General features: G+C 36.4%; 1 protein-coding gene across 1 annotated transcript in view; it reads left to right on the top strand.

Moving 5' to 3' along the window:
* kif21b (kinesin family member 21B) overlaps nt 1-24,505 on the top strand; it is a 90,378-nt gene that overhangs the window by 46,381 nt on the left and 19,492 nt on the right. Inside the window, exons 8-25 of the mRNA XM_016500559.1 lie at nt 2,425-2,620; nt 4,311-4,500; nt 10,137-10,200; nt 10,291-10,503; nt 11,891-12,032; nt 13,132-13,288; nt 14,183-14,371; nt 14,639-14,838; nt 16,389-16,496; nt 16,589-16,890; nt 19,033-19,183; nt 19,355-19,558; nt 19,676-19,777; nt 20,464-20,629; nt 23,608-23,668; nt 23,765-23,813; nt 23,984-24,183; nt 24,335-24,409. Of these exons, the coding sequence (XP_016356045.1) occupies nt 2,425-2,620; nt 4,311-4,500; nt 10,137-10,200; nt 10,291-10,503; nt 11,891-12,032; nt 13,132-13,288; nt 14,183-14,371; nt 14,639-14,838; nt 16,389-16,496; nt 16,589-16,890; nt 19,033-19,183; nt 19,355-19,558; nt 19,676-19,777; nt 20,464-20,629; nt 23,608-23,668; nt 23,765-23,813; nt 23,984-24,183; nt 24,335-24,409 (2,769 nt within the window). The remainder of the gene's footprint in view (nt 1-2,424; nt 2,621-4,310; nt 4,501-10,136; nt 10,201-10,290; nt 10,504-11,890; nt 12,033-13,131; nt 13,289-14,182; nt 14,372-14,638; nt 14,839-16,388; nt 16,497-16,588; nt 16,891-19,032; nt 19,184-19,354; nt 19,559-19,675; nt 19,778-20,463; nt 20,630-23,607; nt 23,669-23,764; nt 23,814-23,983; nt 24,184-24,334; nt 24,410-24,505) is intronic.

The raw sequence follows: 24,505 nt of genomic DNA, 5'->3' as shown, positions 1-24,505 counted from the left end.
TCTGTCAGGAAGCTGGTGATCCACTGACAGATGGAGGTGGGCACGGAGAGCTGGGTGAGTTTGTCTGAGAGAAGGTCAGGCATGATGGTATTGAAGGCCGAACTGAAGTCCACAAATAGGATCCTTGCGTAATTCCCAGGTCTGTCAAGGTGTTGCAGGATGTAATGCAGTCCCATGTTGACTGCATCATCCACAGACCTGTTTGCTCTGTAGGCGAACTGAAGAGAATCAAGCAAGGGTCCAGTGATGTCCTTCAGGTAGGCCAGGACCAGTCGCTCAAATGACTTCATGACCACAGACGTGAGAGCAACAGGTCTGTAATCATTAAGTCCAGTGATTTTTTGGATTTATTTAAAAAAAAATGTTTTTTTGCGGACCGGAATGATGGTGGAGCGTTTGAAGCAGTAGGGAACTTCACTCAGCGCCAGTGATTTGTTGAAGATCTGTGTGAAGATGGGGGCCAGTTGTTCAGCGCAGACTTTTAAACAGGCAGGTGAAACACCGTCTGGGCCTGAAGCTTTCTTAGATTTCTGCTTCCTGAAGACCCGGTTCACATCCTCTACACAGACCTTAAGCGCAGGTTGAATGGTGGGAAAGGGAGGGAGGGGGGTTGCAGGGGGGGTAGGTGAATGTATGAGGTGCAGATCAGAGCGAATGAGGGGTGGTAGACTGGCCTTTTCAAATCGATAGTAAAACACATTCAGATCGTCAGCCAGTTGTGTGGGGGTGGTGTCTTGTACAAGGTGATGTTCTTGAGACCAGTCCATACTGACGCCGGATCACTGGCTGAAAACTGTTTTCTCAGCTTTTCAGAGTAGTTTTTTTTTAGCCACTCTGATCTCCTTTGTTAGTCTGTTCCTGTCCTGGCTATACAAGAGTTTATACCCACTTCTGTAAGCATCCTCTTTGGCATGACAAAGCTGTTTGAGTTTCCCGGTAAACCACGGTTTATCATTATTGAATGATAAGAATGTCCTGGTGGGGGATGCACATATCCTCACAGAAACTGATATAAGAAGTTACAGTCTTCGTGAACTCATCCAAATCGGTGGCAGCAGCTTCAAAAACACTCCAATCAGTGAGGTCGAAGCAGGCTTGTAAATCCTGCTCTGCTTCATTAGTCCATCTTTTAACAGTCCTTAATACAGGTTTAGCTGATTTCAGTTTCTACCTGTAGGTCGGTATAAGAGGAACCAAACAGTGATCAGAGAGCCCCAAAGCTGCTCGTGGGACAAAGTGATATGCATCCTTTATTGTGGATCCTTTATTTATTGTTACGTTTATGCATATTTACATGAAATAATGGAATATTTTTATGACGTACTGCAGAATTTAAACAAGAAAGGGGCATGATTAATTAAGATCATTTAAAAAAATATTTTATTTTATATCTTTATTTTTAAAAATTTTATAATAATTAATCTCAGTAAACATTAAACAGATCCAATTTGGAATTTACAAGTCAGGGGACATGATTAATTGAGATTTTATTTAAATTTATTTATTTATTATAATTATAATTATAATATAATATATTATTCATTTGTATTTTAAAATAATTAATCTCAGAAAATGAACATTGAATTAACAGCCCTAATTATTTCAGAATGTACATACAAGTCAGAGGGCATAATTAATTGGAATTGTTTTAAAATAATTTATTTTCGATATTTATTTTATAATTTAAAAAAATATTAATTTGTATTTTTAAATAATTAATCTCGGAAATGTAACATTAAATTGACAGCCCTAATTAATTCATAATGTACATACAAGTAGAGGGGGCATGATTACTTAAGATTTTTTAAAATATTTTATTGATATTTATTTTTTTATATACTTTCCATTCTAATATGTATGTTCAAATCATCAGTTTCAGTAAATTAACATTACATTGACCGCCCTAATTATTTAGTTCCCTGTATCATACTATATCTAGAAAGCTTTATCTTTTGTCATTGTTGAGACTTTGTTTGTCTTTATCCTTTGTTTAGAGGTCTCAGATTGTCCATGCAAGTTCACACACTTGTAAACGTCACTGTGCACAGTGCAGTCATTGTGCCTTGAAGGTTAATGCATGCTAACAGTGCACTGCATCAATCTGCATGGAGGCACAGTGCTGGGTCACTCAGCCCACAGTGGACGGCACAGGCTGCCCATATATTCTTATGATGTGGGTTCAGAGGGGGAGTTGATTAAATTAAACATGAGGGACTGCAGACAGAGGCACTCCTTAAAGACATTCAATCCCAGTCGCATACACAAAAATATGCGGGCAGCGTGTGCAGTCCATGAAAGCGTGTTTGTGTTTATCTGTCATCTGTTTATGTTTTATCTTTCTGCCTTGTGTGTGTGTGTGTGTTTGTGAAAGACCCTTATGAATTCCTGGCCTCTTGCATTCTCATCTGCTTTGTATCCGTCTAGTCGGACTGTGATGATTGCCTGCGTGAGCCCCTCTGACCGTGACTTCATGGAGACCCTGAACACACTGAAGTACGCCAATCGGGCTCGCAACATCAAGAACAAAGTGATCGTGAACCAGGACAAAACCAGCCAGCAGATCAGCGCATTACGAGCAGAGATCGCATGCCTACAGATGGAGATCATGGAGTACAAAGCGGTAAGGAGAAGGACCTGGAGGGTCGTGGCATTCTGGGAAGAGTTAGTCTCCAGCAGGCGTCTTTTCCCACCATCAAAAACTCTCAAATGGACAATCATCATAGTATTCCATACTACTTGTGCACTAAATTCCAAGTGTTCTGAAGCCAATTTTCCAAAACAGCCCGAAAAAAGTAATCTCTTGACAGTTTTTTAAGCATCTTTACAAATATTTGTTAGAATTTGTTACTCACACATTAGCTTGAGGGTTAGGTTTAGTTGATGATGTTTTATCTTCAAATTGTACAAATGCGTATGAATTCGGTAGGTTTGTATGCATTTGTATGAATTAGTACAATCTCTTTTTGGACAATCTGCTCGCACATCTCGTGAGGAATGGTCTCACCTTCATGGTGACTTGTAACCTATCAATCATACAAATGCATATGATTCTACACAAACATGTATGATTTGTACGTAAAACGTCACCATGAATTGGTTGCGAATTTGTAGTTTCTCTTTTGCACATTTACTCACACACTTCTTGAGTTTAGTTTTAGGGGTAGGGTTATGGGTTGACCTTTATGGTGATATTTTATCCTACACATTTTGAGGGATGGGGTTAGGTGCGGACCTTCATGGTGACTTTTTACCTATAAATCATACAAATTCATATGGTCTCTTTCGCACATTTTATACGATCTACTCACACAACTTTTGAGGGTTAGGTTCAGGAGTGGGCCTTCATGGTGACGTTTTTTCTACAAATCATACGAATTCATAGGATCATATTCAAAGACATTCGGTTTGTAGGTAAAATGAACTAAATTAATTCGTCAAATTAATCACGAAAACGTCAGCACCTTTTTTGTATGATTTTGTATGATCCATTTGCACACCTCTTGAGGGACGGGTTAGGGTTGGACCTTAATGGTGACTTGAAATCGTTCAAATTCATATAATCTTACGATATAATATAATGATATAATTACGATACATATAATAGTATTTGTACGTAAAGCATCATTATGAATTGGTTGCGAATTCTTATGATCTCTTTCGCACATTTTTGTAAAATTACTCAAACACCTCTTAAAGGCAGGGTAGATGATTTGGTTCAAAAATTTTTTTGTTATACTGGTTGAAAGTCTCTTCACATCTCGTGACTAAGTTAAGTGGTCTAAATGCATTTATATCATCTGTGGAAGGTGTAGGATCTTAAAATGTTCGTCCAATCAAATTCCGCGGTCCGATGACTACGATAGGCTGTCCTTCCTGCCTGTAAACGTATGTATTTGCATACCTCCGCACACCTTGTTCGCACAGAAATGATACATCATCAGCGCGTTCATTATGCTATTGCAGACTGAGTGGGAATGGAAGGCATTATTATTGTAATATTATGCGCTTCGGTGAATGAGACATGAGGTAATCTGACTCCACCAACGCCGTCTCTCATCGTGTCGCTAGTTAGCCTCTGTTCGGTATGTGATCTCGCTGGAGTTAATGGAGCGTAGCAGCAGCTTAGCGTCTCGGCCTGACCTGGATGATAAACGGCCGCCGGAAGAAGTCAGAGATTAGCCGTGATGGCTTTGAGAGAGTTGAGCCGCCCTGACAGAGAGACCGAGCATGAAAGGACTGGGGGATTGTTGCTTGGGTTGGATGGGGTCCGTGCCTACCTATCCGTCTCACAGTCTTTGGATTTCTTTCAGGGAAAACGAGTGGCCTGCGAAGATGGATCCGACGGTTTTAGCGATCTGTTTCAAGAGAACTCCATGCTCCAAAAAGAGAATGACACTCTACGTATGCGGGTCAAAGCCATGCAGGAAACCATCGACCACCTCAACACTCGAGTCACCCAGCTGCTCACCAATGGAGTCAACCTGCTGCTCACTAAGACTGGTGAGAGACCTCTAGTGGTTGGAGAGGGGATTACCACTGAATTAAGACTGCGGTGGTGGTGTCTTGTATTTGGTGATGTTCCTCAGACCAGTCCATACTGATGCCGGGTTGTTGGCTGAAAACTGTTTTTTCAGCTTTTCAGAGTAGGTTTTTTTAGCCACTCTGATCTCCTTTGTCAGTCTGTTTCTGGCCTGGTTGTACAAGATTTTATCCCCACTTCTGTAAGCATCCTCTTTGGCGTGACGAAGCTGTTTGAGTTTCCCAGTAAACCACGGTTTATCATTATTAAATGATAAGAATGTCCTGGTAGGAATGCACATATCTTCACAGAAACTGATACATGAAGTTACAGTCTCTGTGAGCTCGTCCAGATCGGTGGCAGCAGCTTCAAAAACACTGCAATCAGTGAGGTCAAAACAGGCTTGTAAATCACGCTCTGCTTCATTAGTCCATCTTTTAACAGTCCTTAATACAGGTTTAGCTGATTTCAGTTTCTACCTGTAGGTCGGTATAAGAGGAACCAAACAGTGATCAGAGAGCCCCAAAGCTGCTCGTGGGACAAAGTGATATGCATCCTTTATTGTGGATCCTTTATTTATTGTTACGTTTATGCATATTTACATGAAATAATGGAATATTTTTATGACGTACTGCAGAATTTAAACAAGAAAGGGGCATGATTAATTAAGATCATTTAAAAAAATATTTTATTTTATATCTTTATTTTTAAAAATTTTATAATAATTAATCTCAGTAAACATTAAACAGATCCAATTTGGAATTTACAAGTCAGGGGACATGATTAATTGAGATTTTATTTAAATTTATTTATTTATTATAATTATAATTATAATATAATATATTATTCATTTGTATTTTAAAATAATTAATCTCAGAAAATGAACATTGAATTAACAGCCCTAATTATTTCAGAATGTACATACAAGTCAGAGGGCATAATTAATTGGAATTGTTTTAAAATAATTTATTTTCGATATTTATTTTATAATTTAAAAAAATATTAATTTGTATTTTTAAATAATTAATCTCGGAAATGTAACATTAAATTGACAGCCCTAATTAATTCATAATGTACATACAAGTAGAGGGGGCATGATTACTTAAGATTTTTTAAAATATTTTATTGATATTTATTTTTTTATATACTTTCCATTCTAATATGTATGTTCAAATCATCAGTTTCAGTAAATTAACATTACATTGACCGCCCTAATTATTTAGTTCCCTGTATCATACTATATCTAGAAAGCTTTATCTTTTGTCATTGTTGAGACTTTGTTTGTCTTTATCCTTTGTTTAGAGGTCTCAGATTGTCCATGCAAGTTCACACACTTGTAAACGTCACTGTGCACAGTGCAGTCATTGTGCCTTGAAGGTTAATGCATGCTAACAGTGCACTGCATCAATCTGCATGGAGGCACAGTGCTGGGTCACTCAGCCCACAGTGGACGGCACAGGCTGCCCATATATTCTTATGATGTGGGTTCAGAGGGGGAGTTGATTAAATTAAACATGAGGGACTGCAGACAGAGGCACTCCTTAAAGACATTCAATCCCAGTCGCATACACAAAAATATGCGGGCAGCGTGTGCAGTCCATGAAAGCGTGTTTGTGTTTATCTGTCATCTGTTTATGTTTTATCTTTCTGCCTTGTGTGTGTGTGTGTGTTTGTGAAAGACCCTTATGAATTCCTGGCCTCTTGCATTCTCATCTGCTTTGTATCCGTCTAGTCGGACTGTGATGATTGCCTGCGTGAGCCCCTCTGACCGTGACTTCATGGAGACCCTGAACACACTGAAGTACGCCAATCGGGCTCGCAACATCAAGAACAAAGTGATGGTGAACCAGGACAAAACCAGCCAGCAGATCAGCGCATTACGAGCAGAGATCGCATGCCTACAGATGGAGATCATGGAGTACAAAGCGGTAAGGAGAAGGACCTGGAGGGTCGTGGCATTCTGGGAAGAGTTAGTCTCCAGCAGGCGTCTTTTCCCACCATCAAAAACTCTCAAATGGACAATCATCATAGTATTCCATACTACTTGTGCACTAAATTCCAAGTGTTCTGAAGCCAATTTTCCAAAACAGCCCGAAAAAAGTAATCTCTTGACAGTTTTTTAAGCATCTTTACAAATATTTGTTAGAATTTGTTACTCACACATTAGCTTGAGGGTTAGGTTTAGTTGATGATGTTTTATCTTCAAATTGTACAAATGCGTATGAATTCGGTAGGTTTGTATGCATTTGTATGAATTAGTACAATCTCTTTTTGGACAATCTGCTCGCACATCTCGTGAGGAATGGTCTCACCTTCATGGTGACTTGTAACCTATCAATCATACAAATGCATATGATTCTACACAAACATGTATGATTTGTACGTAAAACGTCACCATGAATTGGTTGCGAATTTGTAGTTTCTCTTTTGCACATTTACTCACACACTTCTTGAGTTTAGTTTTAGGGGTAGGGTTATGGGTTGACCTTTATGGTGATATTTTATCCTACACATTTTGAGGGATGGGGTTAGGTGCGGACCTTCATGGTGACTTTTTACCTATAAATCATACAAATTCATATGGTCTCTTTCGCACATTTTATACGATCTACTCACACAACTTTTGAGGGTTAGGTTCAGGAGTGGGCCTTCATGGTGACGTTTTTTCTACAAATCATACGAATTCATAGGATCATATTCAAAGACATTCGGTTTGTAGGTAAAATGAACTAAATTAATTCGTCAAATTAATCACGAAAACGTCAGCACCTTTTTTGTATGATTTTGTATGATCCATTTGCACACCTCTTGAGGGACGGGTTAGGGTTGGACCTTAATGGTGACTTGAAATCGTTCAAATTCATATAATCTTACGATATAATATAATGATATAATTACGATACATATAATAGTATTTGTACGTAAAGCATCATTATGAATTGGTTGCGAATTCTTATGATCTCTTTCGCACATTTTTGTAAAATTACTCAAACACCTCTTAAAGGCAGGGTAGATGATTTGGTTCAAAAATTTTTTTGTTATACTGGTTGAAAGTCTCTTCACATCTCGTGACTAAGTTAAGTGGTCTAAATGCATTTATATCATCTGTGGAAGGTGTAGGATCTTAAAATGTTCGTCCAATCAAATTCCGCGGTCCGATGACTACGATAGGCTGTCCTTCCTGCCTGTAAACGTATGTATTTGCATACCTCCGCACACCTTGTTCGCACAGAAATGATACATCATCAGCGCGTTCATTATGCTATTGCAGACTGAGTGGGAATGGAAGGCATTATTATTGTAATATTATGCGCTTCGGTGAATGAGACATGAGGTAATCTGACTCCACCAACGCCGTCTCTCATCGTGTCGCTAGTTAGCCTCTGTTCGGTATGTGATCTCGCTGGAGTTAATGGAGCGTAGCAGCAGCTTAGCGTCTCGGCCTGACCTGGATGATAAACGGCCGCCGGAAGAAGTCAGAGATTAGCCGTGATGGCTTTGAGAGAGTTGAGCCGCCCTGACAGAGAGACCGAGCATGAAAGGACTGGGGGATTGTTGCTTGGGTTGGATGGGGTCCGTGCCTACCTATCCGTCTCACAGTCTTTGGATTTCTTTCAGGGAAAACGAGTGGCCTGCGAAGATGGATCCGACGGTTTTAGCGATCTGTTTCAAGAGAACTCCATGCTCCAAAAAGAGAATGACACTCTACGTATGCGGGTCAAAGCCATGCAGGAAACCATCGACCACCTCAACACTCGAGTCACCCAGCTGCTCACCAATGGAGTCAACCTGCTGCTCACTAAGACTGGTGAGAGACCTCTAGTGGTTGGAGAGGGGATTACCACTGAATTATGTGTAGATAGTACAGGGCCCTTTGAAATCCGTTTTATTTTTTTTCCAAATTCCTTTTTTTTTTTTTTTTCATTTAAATTTTTCTGGACTCCTTTTTAATGGTTAGCCTAAATTAAATTTTACTAAGCAAAAAGCATGTAAAATCATGAAACTTACTATTTCACATCCCATTTTTTTCTCACCATATGCTTTATTGTTAACAAATTCTGTGTTTTAACATGTCCAAGTATTTGAATGCATAAAAACAACTTAATTTATTCAAATTCATTCTTTCAATAGCCTAATGAAATTTTTTTTTTCCTCTTCTGAAAATCAGAATTTGTGTATTTTTTCTTAACACAAATTCTGTGTTGTGTATTTACATTTTTCTGGTTATCAAATGAAGGCATAAAACATTAATTTCATTTATCTTTTATTGAAAATGTAACAAACTTTATTTTTGTCAAAACAACCATTTTTAAAACATGGAAGAAATGTTACATGATTATTCCTTAAAAATAATGTTTTAATAATTTTAGTAGTAGTAGTAGAAGTAGTATTATGTACATTCTTCTGAACAATAGTAATATTTTTCTGGCACAATGTCTTCAAGTTAAACCGAGCTTTAAATTTGACGGGTTGCCGTGAATACCTTTTAATTTCTGTGTGTGTATATGATAGGACACTTGTTTTACTCAAATTAAACCGAGACACGCAGAACATGCAGGATTCACATTTAAATAATTATTTTTGCTGATTAATAATTACAGATATTAGTCCATATCGCTAATTTGATTTAAGAGTAATGACCTACTTTTGATAAATTCATAAATTTTGACAATTTCAGCGACATTCTGCATTATACAGTAAATGTTTTTATAACTGGATTCTGTGATTCTGTCCGCGTTTATGGCATCACAGAAATCATTGGCCCCTAATAGTAGGACTGGGTGTTATTCACCCATAATCAGTTTAATTATATATATATATATGATATGATCAGTGTAATTTTGTTGTTGATATAAATGCAACATGTATATTTAAATACTTCTAATGCATTTTTTTATTTGACCAATAAGTTTTCCAAAGGCTGTGCCAGTTTTGCGTCTGCTCCTAAAATACGCTGTCTTGGTATCCCAGCGGTGTCTCTGACTTATGCTGCATAGGAATTATGCATTTCTGTGCAACACTATTAACAGCAAAACAATTCTGTGTGATTTACTGTAAATAATCAGTAGACAAGTACTGCAAATGTCTCAACTTAATAGTTTATTTAGTGGGATATTAGATATTATTCATAAGTTATTCAACTTATTCTTGCATTATTTTGAGACATTAAAAATAGAGAATTGTATTAAATATAAAACAGTGCCAAACTTAATTTTACTGCTGAAATGGCTGCATTTGAGTTTTTTCAACATGAGGTTGCAGAAGTCAGGAATTTGAAACTATGAGATCTACTGTATTAGATGCAGGCTTTTTAAAAGTCAATAATTATGGTAATGAAAGCACCGCAGAAGTAATTGTATATTATTATTATTATTATTATTATTATTATTATTATATGTTAGAGGTAATCATATAAAATTATGTTGGTAAATATAACTGTTATTTTAGTATAAAAACAAAACAAAAATAAATTTGCAATTTCAAATTTTAAATACTCAAATATAGTTTTTGTCATGAAAATAGCCAAGAAAGCTGGCGTGGTGTTAAAAAATGAACAAACAAACATCAGTACTTGTCATTTCATTATTGCTAAATAAATCTGTCACACTTTGAACAGGTGAAACGAACGAGGAGATTGGCAATCTAATCCAGAACTACATTCGAGAAATCGAAGAGCTGAGGTAACATGATATTCTACTCGTGACACGTTTGGATGTGAATTTCTCATCAGAGCAGTATAAAACAATGACTCGTATGTCTCTGGTTCTCAGGTCTAAGCTGCTGGAGAGTGAAGCCATGAACGAGTCTCTGAGGCGCAGTTTGTCTCGCCTCTCCGCCCGCTCTCCACACCCGTCTACTCCAGCACTCGCTCTCGGCTCCTCCCCCTCTGTTTCCATGGATGCAGAGATGTCAGATGTGATTTGTCAAGCCAAATTAGACGTGGAGAGGCTGAAGAAGAAAGAGAGAAATCAGAGGAGGAAGAGGTGTGGTCTGAGGAGCAAGTGTTTGTTTTTATTTATTTTATTCTTTGATTTATTTATTCTTTTTATTGATTCTTTCTTTCTTTCTTTCTTTCTTTCTAAACTTTATTATTTTACACATTTATGTGCTTATTCGTTTATTGTTTTTTTTTTTAAATTCTTTTTATTGATTTTTTTCTTTTTATTTATTTCCTTGTATGCAATACTTGTTGTATTCTTGTATGCATTTATGTATTTATTCATTTTTATTTTATTTTTTATTTATTCTTTTACTGATTATTTATTATTTTATTTACTTGCTTATACTTGTATGTATTTTTTGTCTTATTCATTTATTCTTTTTATATTATATTATATTGTTTCATATTATTTTATGCTTTTATTCTTTTATGTATTCTTTACGATTTATTAATTAATTTTGTATTTATTATCTTATGTTTATATTACATTTTTAAATTTATTTTATAAAAATTTTTATTTTATTTTTTATTATTTATATATTTATTCTGCTCAAATGTCTTTGAAAAACGATTTTACAAATATTAATTTCATTTCATTTTCATGTTGTGGGAAATTATACCATGATAATTACACATACTCCACGGAAGATGGGTCCGAAAAGATTTTCACGTATGAAAATGTATTTGTGAACATTTTAGGGTCACATCTAAAATGAAGTGATATTGTCAGACTACAATATCCACAGCATATATGAATTAATTAATGCTATTAAATAAGAGACCCTGCTCCAGGACGTCTCAGGTGGTCTTGACACTTCATGTCTATGTCTGGCAATCTCTTCTGATGGTAGCAGAGGTCTTGTAACTTATTCCTCTGATTGTGTATTTGGAAGACTTTAATATGCTTGTCCTCTTCTGTTTTATGTTGCTGAGCCAATAAGAGGCTGTAAAATGTGCCAAAATTAGATTTATCTCTGTGTTTGTGCCAGTATGTCCTGACCGACTCAAACTAAGGACAGCAAGCTGGCACAGACACAAGTATCTCTCAGTAAATCGTCTGTTATAATGAATATGACTACAGGAACGTCCCGCTCTCAGATTGGCTCTAATGTGGCCGTAATGGGAGAGAGAGCATGGGTAATTTGTGAAGCCAACACTACAGAATTACTACTGGAAGTCTCAGCTGACCTGCAAAGGCTAAAAAGCAGAAGACCCAGGATAAATCTCTGTCCCCGTGGTGCGATTACATGACTATTAAATGACGTTTGAGTCCGATATTGGTGGAATTGTCGGAATTATGGCCCAATCCCTTATTTTTTAGTGTTTAAACTACTGTGTGGGGAATGTCCTATTGATTACATCAGTGCTTTGTTTATGCATGTATTTGTCTATAGGAACTTTAATAATAGATCACCATTTTTTTTCTTCAGTCCGGAGAAAGAAAAAGGTTTGAAGAAGAGGGCCAAGCTTTATCCTCAGGAAAATGGAGAAAAGAGCGAGAATGGGCTGAGCAGGGAAAACGAAGAGCGAAGAGAAAATGGAGATGGAGACTCTGATAATGAACCTGAAGAGGTGAGAGAAAGGAGATTTATTCATTATGTTCCAACTGGTCTGCTGTTTACAAAGATTTGAGATGGATTTCAAAAAAAGTCGTAATATATTCTGTGGAAAAAATCTTCTGCATGGCAATGTTTTATGAGAATGAAGCAGTAATAATGCAAGAATTTTGTTTTACGGCAGTGTGTATAAATATGAGAATAAAGAAGTTGAATATTAAATAAATTACACATTGCAGACAGTGATTTAATAAAAATAAAATTCTAAAATTACAAGAATTATGTCTTAATTTTTAAGGCTTAAAAATGGAAAAACGGATTAACATTTTACTGCAGTTTTATGAAAATGGAGTTGCAATATGAGAAAAAATTATATTGCAATAACATTTTTATTTTTAGTGTTTTATGAATATAAAGGCACGGGAAAAGTTGTAATATTTTGAGGAAAAAATCCTCAAAGGAGTTTCAAGAATAAAATTTGATCAATAAAGCAGTATTTTATGAGAATAAAGCTGTGCTGCAAGAATAATAATAAAAAAAAGTTATTGCAAGAAGAATACATTTGTAGTATTGTGACTTAATATGAAAGAAAAGAAGGTTATATGGTAGTGTTTTAATAATAAAATCATAAAATGACAGAAATAAGGTTGTAATATAACAGACATAAAACACTGCTAGATACACTGCTGCTTTTTCTCAAAAATATTAAGTTGTAATCTTACATGAATAAAGCTTTAACATTTTGAGATAAAAATTATTAGGCATAATATATATGAATTTTTTTTTACTTAAAGCCTTATGTATAATGCATTATAAAAGTAGTTTAGTCTTATAATGCTTTGAACAATTTCATGAATAATTGTAACCACAGTTAATACATTATAACACTTTGTTACACTATGCATTTTAAATTCGGTTATTATTATTATTTACGTCAAGATGTAATGTATTACAACGCACATTATGAATAATGTTACACCTTTAACAACTCTTTATAATGCATTATACATAAAGGCTTTAAGTAAAGTATTACCAAAGATTTTAAATGGTATATAATAATTTTTTGTGGTTTGTTGAGTACAAAAGACAGTCTTAAGGTTTGATCTCCTGTGCAGGATGGCATGTATCCTCTTCAGGAGGATGATCCCGGCGAGAGCGGCTGTGATGAGGAGGAGGAGGAGGAGGAGGAGGAGGAAGAGGAGACCAGGGAGGAGGAAGAGTTCGACAGCGATGAGAGCCTGGTGGATTCCGACTCTGACTCAGACGAGAAAGGTGCATTCGGAGATGCGTTTATTAGGGCTGTCAAATTGGCCGAAAAACAAAATTCTAATTTTGTACTAAAATATTATCAATAATCGAATTTAAAAGGCATAATTTATGTTAGGGGCAAAAAAGCTTTTGGCTTCTCTCCTGAGGCCACAAGAGGGCACATCGAGCAAAATATTACTAATGCACGTTTCTTCAAAGCAATATAATAACACAACGATCTTTGAAAAAAGTGCATAATGTTTAAAATAATGTTTCTATAATTAATTACGTTGCTTAAACAATTAGAAACAAAAAGCATCATGCATGTATGTATAGTTTAATACTAAGGACTGAAAACAAAAGAGCACTTTTTTCATTTAAAAACACGAGTTGGAGTGGGATGCAAAAAAACACCATAAAGTTTCGAGACATGTTTTTTTAAAAGTTGAACTTACATTAATTTTACATGGCTTTCTAAACATTCGGCTGTCTTTTGCGAGATGCGACTGCAAGGATGATAGATGTCCCTCTAGAAAATGCAATAAATATGTGTTCTGTGTGAATGGCTTGGTTTTAGTTTTGACGTAAACAACATCATCTCCGCATTGATGTTCTCTTTTTCTGCGATATTTTGAATGAGCAGTGCCGCAGTGGGTTTAACTGGATAGGCTAAAAAAAGCATTAAAATGCAATGACACCTACATCGTCATCGCATCTTGTGTGCCACTGATAAGGCTGCCTGACGCACACCTAAAATTCGAATGCAACGCTTTTACGTTCGAATGTGGATTTTTATTTTAAATTCGACAAATATTCGAAATTCGAATTTTTTTTGACAGCCCTAGCGTTTATTACAAACGTCCAGTCAGTCCCTTTCATTCACACTGACCTTGTAACCTGTGGCTCCTCATCTTTCAGTCAGCTTACAGGCCGATCTTGCGGACCTGACGTGTGAGATCGAGATCAAGCAGAGACTCATCGATGAGCTGGAGAACAGCCAGCGGCGGCTCCTGACGCTGAGGAGCCAGTATGAGGAGAAACTGATTCTGCTCCAGAACAAGATCAGAGACACACAGCTGGAGAGAGACCGCGTGCTGCACAACCTCAGTGAGCATCTGCCAGCTTCACATCTGTTTGTGGAGACATCGTTTCTGTTGTTTGTGATGTATTTCTGGTATTTCTCAAAGGCAAAAGGCCCCAAAGTATATAAATAGGTGTTTTAAAGGGTGCGTTAAACCATCGTCATCATTTACTCACCCTCATGTTGTTCCAAACCCATAAGAAATACGTTTTTTTTTTTCATCTTTGGAATGTAAACGATAATTTTAATAATCCCAGTAAACAATTCTTCCATCATTTTCTGTGTGATTTTAGTGTCCATGGAGAACTACACTGAGGAGAAAGCCAGTAAGATCAAATCCGAGTATGAGAAGCGTCTGAAGGAGATGAACCGAGACCTGCTGAAGCTGCAGGCCGCTCAGAAGGAGCACGCACGTCTGCTGAAGAACCAGGACCGCTACGAGAGAGAGCTCAAGAAACTGCAGTTTGAGGTGGCCGAGATGAAGAAAGCCAAGGTGAGCGCTGGAGCTTTATTTTTAGAAATACGCTGCCCCCTTGAGGCCATCAGGAGAAAAACAAAACATTTCATTGGTTTCATCAGCTGCAGAGATAATTGACTGTAATTGAGAATGAAGACATTTACAGTGTCAAACTTTTATTTTAAGAGTGTAATTAAAGTACCAATTTTTCCCATGAGTGTAGTTTTTTTTTTCTTCTCTTTTCTCCATGAAAGTAGCTGATCCCTCAGGTATACTGTGTGTCCCAGTTTGCATGAAAGTTTGTATGCTGGTAGTGGGGAAAGTACTTGCTTTTTTCAAGTATTGGAAAAGTGGCTACACACACAGAGACTAATGTTCAAAAGTTTGGGGCAGGGTTATTATGGTTAAGTAAAACTAAAACTTAAACTAAAAGTAACATCATAAAAAGACATTATTTGTATAATAAAAAAAAACTTGAACTGAAATAAAATAAAATATACAAACTCTTTTTTTTATTATTTTAGCTAGTTGCAACATTTTTCAGTTTAGTTTAACTTGATGTACTTAAAATAATTAAATTGAAATTGAAAATTAATAAACTATGTACACATATATAAAAAAGCACTAAAAATGACACACAAAATGTAACTAAAATTAAAACTGAAAATAGAAAAATAATAGCTGATTCCAAATATTAAAACACTCCAATAAATTGTCGGTAAGTTTTTTTTTTTGCAAGAAATTTACATTCATACAGCAATGATGCATTAAAGTGACAAAGACATTTATAATGTCACAAATCTTTTTATTTCAAATAAATGCTGTTCTTTTAAACTTTCTATTGATCAAATAATTCTGAAAAAAGCATGATGGTTTCCACATTGATGGTTTTCAACATTAATAATAAGAACATAAGAATAAAAGGATGTCTCTTGAGCAAATCAGCATATTAAAATGATTTCTGAAGGATCATGTGACACTGAAGATTGGAGTAATGGAAGCTACAAATACAGCTTTGCATCACATGAATAAATTACATTTATAAATATATGTTAAATTATAATAATTTTTCTCTGTGTACTGTATTTATTTGATCAACCTTGGTGAGAATGAAACATTAAAACATTTTTTACTAAGCCCAACATTTTGAATGGTAGAATATAGCACCCAGATAACATTTGTAAAATAGGCATTATACAAAAAAAGAGCAAGGTATGAAATAAGTCTATCCCATAATGCAGTGTGCTTGATTGGCTGTTGCTTTCCAGTGTGACAGCTGGACCAGAAATAAGTGCAGCCACAAATTTTAATACCTCTATTTTCACTTATTTGATAATCCTGGCAAACAAGAAGAAATGTGTTCACAAAATGTAAATAAAAACCAAAATAACCTAATATTATTAAAATACAACATTCTTGTTTAATATAATGTACTGTTTTTTGGGTCACATTCATTCTAATATTGCATACTAATTTTTTTATGGCAAATATTATGTGAATGGGAACATTAGACTACTTTTTTTTGCTGTTAGACGCTGGTGCATCTAGTAGTTTCTCACAGTGCTTGCTTTTCATCCCACCTATAGGTGGCGCTGATGAAGCAGATGAAGGAGGAGCAGCAGCGGAGGAGGATGATCGATGCGAAGAGGAACAGAGAAATCGCACAACTGAAGAAAGAGCAGCGACGACAAGAGGTTTGACTGATTAACGTTTAAAAACGAGTGCTACCAGTTGTTTATGGTGGTGTATGTAGTATTATTTACTCGCTCTCTCTATGCTCTTTTAGTATCAGATCCGAGCTTTGGAGTCCCAGAAGTGTCAGCAGGAGATCGTGTTGCGGAGGAAGACGCAGGAAGTGACGGCGCTGAGGCGGCTGGCCAAGCCCATGTCGGAGCGTGTGGCGGGACGCGTGGCCCGCAGACTCACCAGTGTGGACTCCAGAGCAGAACTGTCCACCAGCACCACAACAACAACCTCCGAACACGAATCCACTCGCTCGGTGTCCAGCATCATACGCCAGTGGAATACCAAACTGAACGGATTCCTGGGAGAGAATGAGAGCCGTGGGACTGGAGGAAACCTGGCCAGGTCAGTGCTGCGTACACCAATGACTCGATTAATGTTTTTCAAAGAAGTCTCTTATGTTCACTGAGGCTGCCTTTATTTGAGCAAAAAACAATAATTATATAACTTAACAAATAACTTTTCTATTTGAATTTAATTTGTATTTTAAAATTGTAATTTATTCCTGTGATGGTAAAGCTGAAGTTTCAGCATCATTACGCAGTCTTCAGAAAGCAGTCTAAAGGCTGAGCGCGATGCGAAAAAGTGAGGTGAATCGCCGACAAACGGTGCTTTCACACCGAGCGCGAAACGATTGATCGCCTTCTGCTAATTGACGCCTGCACGCTAGGTGGCGCCAACCAACAATGCATTTTTCCTCACATCGTCCCCTGTTCAACAGCATTAAATTAAAATGCCCCTATTATGGATTTTTGAAAATTACCTTTCATGCAGTGTGTAAGTGAATGAAAACATCCTGCAAAGTTTTAAATCTGAAAGTGCACCGTGTGTAAAGTTATTGTCTCTCAAAAGAAAGAGTTGACTCTGAATCATTGAAACGAGTCGTTTTTAAAACGAATCCCAAGCTGTTTCATGTTGACGTCAACATGAAACATTAGCATATTACCCGCCCACTTGTTGGTCTTTTCGCATTGGTCTGAATGAAAATGCAAATTCATTCTTTGCCACTAGGTGCCGCTTTTGGAGCGGTAAATTAGCGGTTTCCCCGGTAAAGCTGTATGCAAAGCAGCACTGCGCTCACAAACGCTGCTTTATCAGGCATTACAGGCAAGATGACATTAAAATGAGACCAATCGGACCAATCACCACAGATTAGCGTCACGCAAATGAGGTGATTGGAAAAAATGAATCGTTGAGCGAATCGTTTGGGAGTCGTTGAGCAAGTAAGGTATAAATAAATACATATTATAAGACAATATAAATGTATTTTTTGACCTTGCATGCAAGTCAACGTGTTGTTGGGGACTCGCAAAACCAAAATATGAACCTTTAATTACCCATAATAGGGGCATTTTAAGTTAAGTAAAGTTTGGTTCTACACCAGAAACACAAACTATCTATAATGCTTTCAAGAATGCATCTTAAAATATAATTAGCATCACCACTCTCGCCTTTTGTGCAACGGCAGCTGCTCTGGGCACGTGATCTAAGCTCAAATTTAATTGGACAACCCGTTTCATCACGGAGCAACGGGAAAAAAAAAAAAAACGACACACAGGACGAAAAAAGTCCTCGCTTTTTCTCGCCACAAATGATCACGCCTGGTGTGAATAGCCCCATAGGGATCTATTGTTTTGATTCAAAAGCATCATTGCGCCGAATTTTCGCGTTTCGTGTGAAAAGGTCTTAATATAATGATTTTGCTCAAACGTTTCATATGCTGCATTCATGCCATGTCGTAATTACTGTAATTTCGAAATGACAACACATGATGTTCAATTTGGAGCTGTTCACACCCTTAAACTTAGAACTATCGCACATAGCGCCGAATGAATCTGAGGTGGTACAAGTTGTAGCTCTCATAAAACTCCCAGTTCACAAGTTGTAAATGCGAGTTATACGAGGACATGAATGCTTTTTACAATTGGTATCTCGTAATCATGGTAAATACGATATGGCATGAACGCACCTTTATTATTAGTGAAAGATTCCTTTTTTTTTATACTTTTTTTGTATATAGTTTTTTTTCTTTCTCAGGATTCTTTAATGAATAAAAAGTTCTAAAGATCTTTTATTTAAAACAGAAATCTTTTGTGACTTTATATATAATTTCTTTGTCACATTTGATACATTTGAATGGTATGATAGATTAACTTACAAATAAATACATAATTTTTTTATACAAGTATTAAATTAATAATCGTAATAATAATAATAAAGATAATAATAATAATTACAATTTATTTCACTCCAATCAAATCCCAATGTACCTTAAAATTTTTACTATATTTCAATTTTTTTCAGTCAGAAATGCATCACATTATGGAAGTTAAATGCACAATTTTTTATTCCTTCTTTTTTTTTTTTAAGGTTAATCTAATAAATTGTATGGTTACTCTATTAGGTGACATTCATTAAGAAAATTCTGTTCCCATTACAATATGAACTGTAGGCTATATATTGTATATCTGAATTTGTTTTCAGTAGCAGAAAAAAGTCCCAGCGAAAGAGTACGAGCACACGTTTTTCAAAAACAGCCCGTCAGAAGTGGCAGTCTCTGGAGAGGAGGATCATGGATATTGTGATGCAGAGAATGACCATCACTAATGTGGAAGCTGATATGGATCGCCTCATTAAGGTAATTTTTGCATTTATATTTCTTTTACATGTTACATTATGCATTATGCACCCTGTGCATTTTTGTTGTATGATTGTTGTGTGCATTTATGATTTGTGTTTTTAACAATGTAACAGTTCAGCAATAAAGAAGGATTGTGAACGCAACTCTTATATGCTGTCTCACTTCCAGAAACGTGAGGAGCTGTCCATGCAGCAGGAGGCGCTGTTGCGCAAGAGAGAAAAGTTACTGAACAAGGGCTTCGGAGAGGATGAGGAGGAGAGGCTCCTTCAGGAGATGAATGAGGAGATTGAGGTTCTCAATGCCAACATCGACTACATCAGCGACAGTCTGTCAGACTGCCAGGCCACCATCGTACAGATCGAGGAGACCAAGGTACAGGGCATTTCAGAAATGACTGCCTGCTTGTTGTATGTAGTTGAATCACACGTCACTTATATTTACATCAGGGTTTTTTTTTTTTATATTGGTCATATCGTGTGCTTATTTTAGGATGAGCTGGACTCAGTGGACACCTCAGTGGTCATCAGTTCCTGCTCGCTGGCCGAAGCTCGCGCTCTCCTGGACTACTTCCTTAAAGCCTCTATTGACAAGGTAAGTCCAGGCAGACAAATCCAACAAAACTGTTTGATGTTCTGATTAGGGTCATCCAGAGTAATACATGATTAAGTACTGTAGATTAGAATAATTAATTAGACTAAATTAATAGTGAAATTGTAATACATAAATTATATTGTAATTTAAACCGTAAAAAAGAGCAAATACGTACACTACCATTCAAAAGTTTAGAGTCAAGTTTTTTTTTTTAAGAAATGTATTGTAGCCTTTTTTTCAGCTACAATGCAAAGTGACAGAGAAGGCATAATGTTACAAAAGCTTTATATTTCAAATACATGCTGATCTTTCTATTCTTCAAAGAATCCTGAAAAATTGTATCTTGGTTTCCACAAAAAAGCAGCACAACTGTTTTCAGTGTAGATAATAAAAATGTTTAATATTAGAATGATTTCTGAAGCATTATGTTACACTAAAGGCTGGAGTAATGATGCTGAAAATTCAGCTTTAAATCACATGAATAAATTGTCTAGAAATATATTTTAAAGTATTTGTTAAATTGTAATATTTCAAAATATTTATTTATTTATTTTTTGTAAAAAGAAATTTTAATCAAATAAATGCAGCCTTGGTGAGCAGAAGAGACTTCCTTCAAAAATGTTTAAAACATCTTACTGACCCCAGACGTGTGAATGGTAGTGTTTCACGTGTGTTTGTGTATATAGGGGTTACAAGTTGCTCAAAAAGAGGCTCAAATTCGCCTGCTGGAGGGTCAGCTGCGGCAGACGGATGTGATTGGCTCTTCCCAAAATCACATGATCCTCGATGCTCTAAGGGAAAAGGCAGAGTGTATCCCTGAGCTGCAAGCTCTAATCCACAATGTCCAGCAAGGTGAGTAATCAGTCAAGTATTCATATATCTATATTTTCCCTGCTGGTGGAATGACCTGGCTAATTTGATCCATCTTCAAGAAACGGCTAAAAACACATCTCTTCCATTTACACTTGACCCTCTAACACTAACTCTGTCTATTCTGTTTCTTATCTATCTACCTTTTATTCTCTTTATTTATTATATAAAAAAACCTTGCCATGTATACTGTGTTAGCCTGACTGGAATACATTGTGTTTTTAGGGGTTTAAGTGCATAGCGCTGTAATTATGGGTGTATTCACACCAGGAAAGTCCGCTAGTTCACTTGCTTTGGTCCGGACCAAATACATTGTTGATTTTTTTTGTTTGGTGTGGTTCGCTTTCACACTGCCCTTTTTGCAAGTGAACCAGAATCTGTAAACAAAACCAGACATGTGCTTGAGGTCATCCATTCATTGGTTCATCCATTCAAGTGCACCAGAGTTCGTTTGGAAGCGGACCGAGACCACCTCTTCAGCTGAGTCTCGGTACGGGTGTTTGGTCCGCACCCAAGTGCGATTGCTGTATTCACACCTGGGGGTGAAACTAACTTGAGTTCGATTCAATCGAACCAAACAAGACAGGTGTGAATACACACTAAGATTCTCACAGATCAGCATTCTGACCTAAAACTGATGGGACAGACCAAACCGTAAGGCATAGAGACCTAAAACTTTGAGGCATGGTAGTACTCATCCCGTCTACAATGTCGCCAAGGTTTGCCCGATCGGCCTGACTGGGGCGCTACAGCGATCAAAAGTATGAAATAGCTCATAACTCCTAAAGCGCTTGTCGTAGACTAAAGTGTCTTATATCATTGGAAACGAACAAAACGCATGTGACTGATTCGATTGCCACCCTTGAGGAAATTTTTGGCTTTTTTTAATTTTTTGAAAAACCTTCTTTTGTAAGCTAGTCCTAGGTTTTTTTGCCTAGTCGGAACCAAATCAGTGCAGGAAAATCCGCTGGAGAGCATTGTTAATTTCGTTGACTAATTATTTTCGTCATAATTTTCGTCAACGACATTTTCTCACCGACGAAAACGAGATAACTAAATAAAAAACAGTTTTTAATGACGAAAATATACTCTCATTTTCGTCAACAAATAAAAATGAGACGAAAATGTTAGGGAAGGACAATCTGGGAAGATATCCAGTCAGACTCAGTCAGGACTGATGTCTTATGTGGTAGTTACGTACATTTGCATTGTACCGTCCTGATCTAACCGCGGGAAAACATGACACTGTTGTCATTATTGATATTTTGGGTACAAAAACTTAATTTAATTTAATTTAATTTAATTTAATTTAATTTAATTTAATTTAATTTAATTTAATTTAATTTAATTTAATTTACAACTATTGTAGCTTCTGTCTAGGATTCCCAATCATAGGATGGGACAGACTAAGAACATTATACAAAATATTATTTTAATAAATAAATTTGACTAGTATCAGGTTTTTATAGTTAAAACTAAAACCATAAAATGTTTCATTATATTATTTATTAATTGAAATAAATAAATGTTAACTGAAATTATAAAACAAATCTATAAAAAGGAAATTAATATCTAAATATTATTTTATTTCATTTAGTTTATAAGGTTTAGCTTAACCTGATGTACTAAAATAAAACAGAAATAAAGTATTTAATAAATAATAATAAATAATACATTTATTAACAATAAATAAAACATTTAGGCGACTACATCTACTTTAGATTTAGTCGACTAAATTGTATGATATTTAGTCAAATAAAACTAGACTAAAACTAAAACAATTCAGTTGACTAAAATATGACTAAAACTAAATGGCATTTTCATCAAAAGACTATGACTAAAACTAAACCACAATTTGCGGTCAAAATTAACACTGCTGGAGAGTGAATATTAATAGTTATCAAAAAAAATAAAAAATAGAGTTTTCGACTCACCGTCGTGACGGCATGCCAAAATGTTCAAACGAGGCAGGGCCACTTTTCCTAAAATGGCTATAACTTTTCAGTGGATTGAGATATTTACTTCAAACTAGATACGCACATGTAAGACCTCGATCTGAGGTCACATGAGAAAAATCACGGAGTCTGGCCACTGTGTGGTGCTATAATAGGACAAAATCTTAAAAAAAACGGCTATTACTACACATCAACTAGCCAATGAAGTTCGAGCACCTATTAGACTGCGTTAAACAGAGGCTAATCAGAACAAAACTCAGTGGGTGTTTGATTCTCGGCCCTAAAGGTCTGTGAGGAATTTGAAAGAAATCGGCCACTGGGGCTCAATCACATTTTTCAAGTGTCTAAATGATTGTATATTGCGTGACTTTTCACACATGCACACGGTATTCATATCATATGATAGGCCTCCTAATTCTGAACAACTTTGCCTCAAGAAACACTGCTGTCAATTAAATCGTTTGTTAATCATTCAAGATTATTTAAAAAAAAACTTTCGCAAACTAGTCCTAGGTTTTTTGCTTACCTTCAAGAAAACCACGGCAGTACAATTTTCTGAACTCTCTAGGTCAATAATTGTCAAAAAAAGGTTGAACTTTACACTTTGGTTAGATATAACAAGGTCGTTTAGAAAATGGGCCTGGCCAAATATACCCAAAAGCCTATAAATCCCAAACTAAAACGGAAAACTTCATGAAACTAGGTGAGCACGTGCAGCATATGATTCTAAAGATGCATACCAACTTTTATGGAGATTGTGCTGTAGGTGGTGCTATAAGACTTATACAGGTAACAAAAAAATACTCCTATGGTAAATTACCTGGAATTGGCAAAAATGCTCTATTTAATCATTGTTTTACATAGATACAGTCTTCCTAAATAATACATAATGCCTTTTTTCGTATTTGCTTAATTGCCTTAACACGCTTGAACACCGGTAATCGCTGCTTGCAGCTATATTTGTAATTGTGGTGTTAATTCGTCATTGTTTTATATATTCCTCAGAGAATGGCTATGCCAGCACAGATGAGGATGCGTCTGAGTTCAGTCAGGCATCAGAGGGCGGGTATGAATACATTCTTACAGTACATTCACAGATGATTATCATGAAATAATCTATAAAATCTAAATTTGAACCTCACTGCTTAACTTCCTGCTACAGTTTTTTCCAGATGAAGTTGTCTGCGAGTCAAGATGACTTTAAGATGAAGGTAAAACTCAAAATTTGTGTCTCAGCGTTGATCGAGTAGTATTTTATGACATGGCTATATTGAATGGGCTCATCAGCATTGGAAAGCAGCACTTCATTTATGTTCTGTGTGTTGTAACCAGCAGGTGGCAGTGTAGTATTTTGAAATATTTACTGCATTTCCTCTCACAGGTTGAGCCTCGGCTATCTGCACAAATGAAGGCGGTGTCAGCTGAGTATTTGGGCCCGATTCTGGACCTCACCTCCAAGAACATCACTAAGTCCCTGGCTTCTCTGTCGGAGATCCATGAGAACGGCCTGGTCCTCAAAGAGGCCTATTCCAAAGATCTGGTGTCTCGAACCATCAGCCTGCCTGTCAGAGGACACACTTTGTGAGTGGAACTGTCAGGCAAAACCCTCTCGTGCTGGAATAAATTATATTCCGTTATATGGGATCAGGGTGGGATGAGAATTTTGGATTCTGTCTCCTCACAGTTATTCAGTTATTTTGAACATAACACAATTTCTATGCTGATGTTTCAGCCCAAGGCAGTCCAGAGGATCTGACACATCTCCTTTAACAAGGAGGCAGTCATACGACCGAGGCCAGCCATATAGGTAACTTCATCACCAGAAATCTGCCAAATAATGTTTCTAGTTAAAGTTTCAAACTGAGATCTGGAGGAAAAAAGACACAATTTATTACTGAATTTA

Source organism: Sinocyclocheilus anshuiensis, unplaced genomic scaffold (assembly GCF_001515605.1).
Source record: "Sinocyclocheilus anshuiensis isolate Anshui unplaced genomic scaffold, SAMN03320099.WGS_v1.1 scaffold42, whole genome shotgun sequence".
Taxonomy (NCBI): domain Eukaryota; kingdom Metazoa; phylum Chordata; class Actinopteri; order Cypriniformes; family Cyprinidae; genus Sinocyclocheilus; species Sinocyclocheilus anshuiensis.
This window is presented reverse-complemented; position numbering and strand designations above follow the sequence as displayed.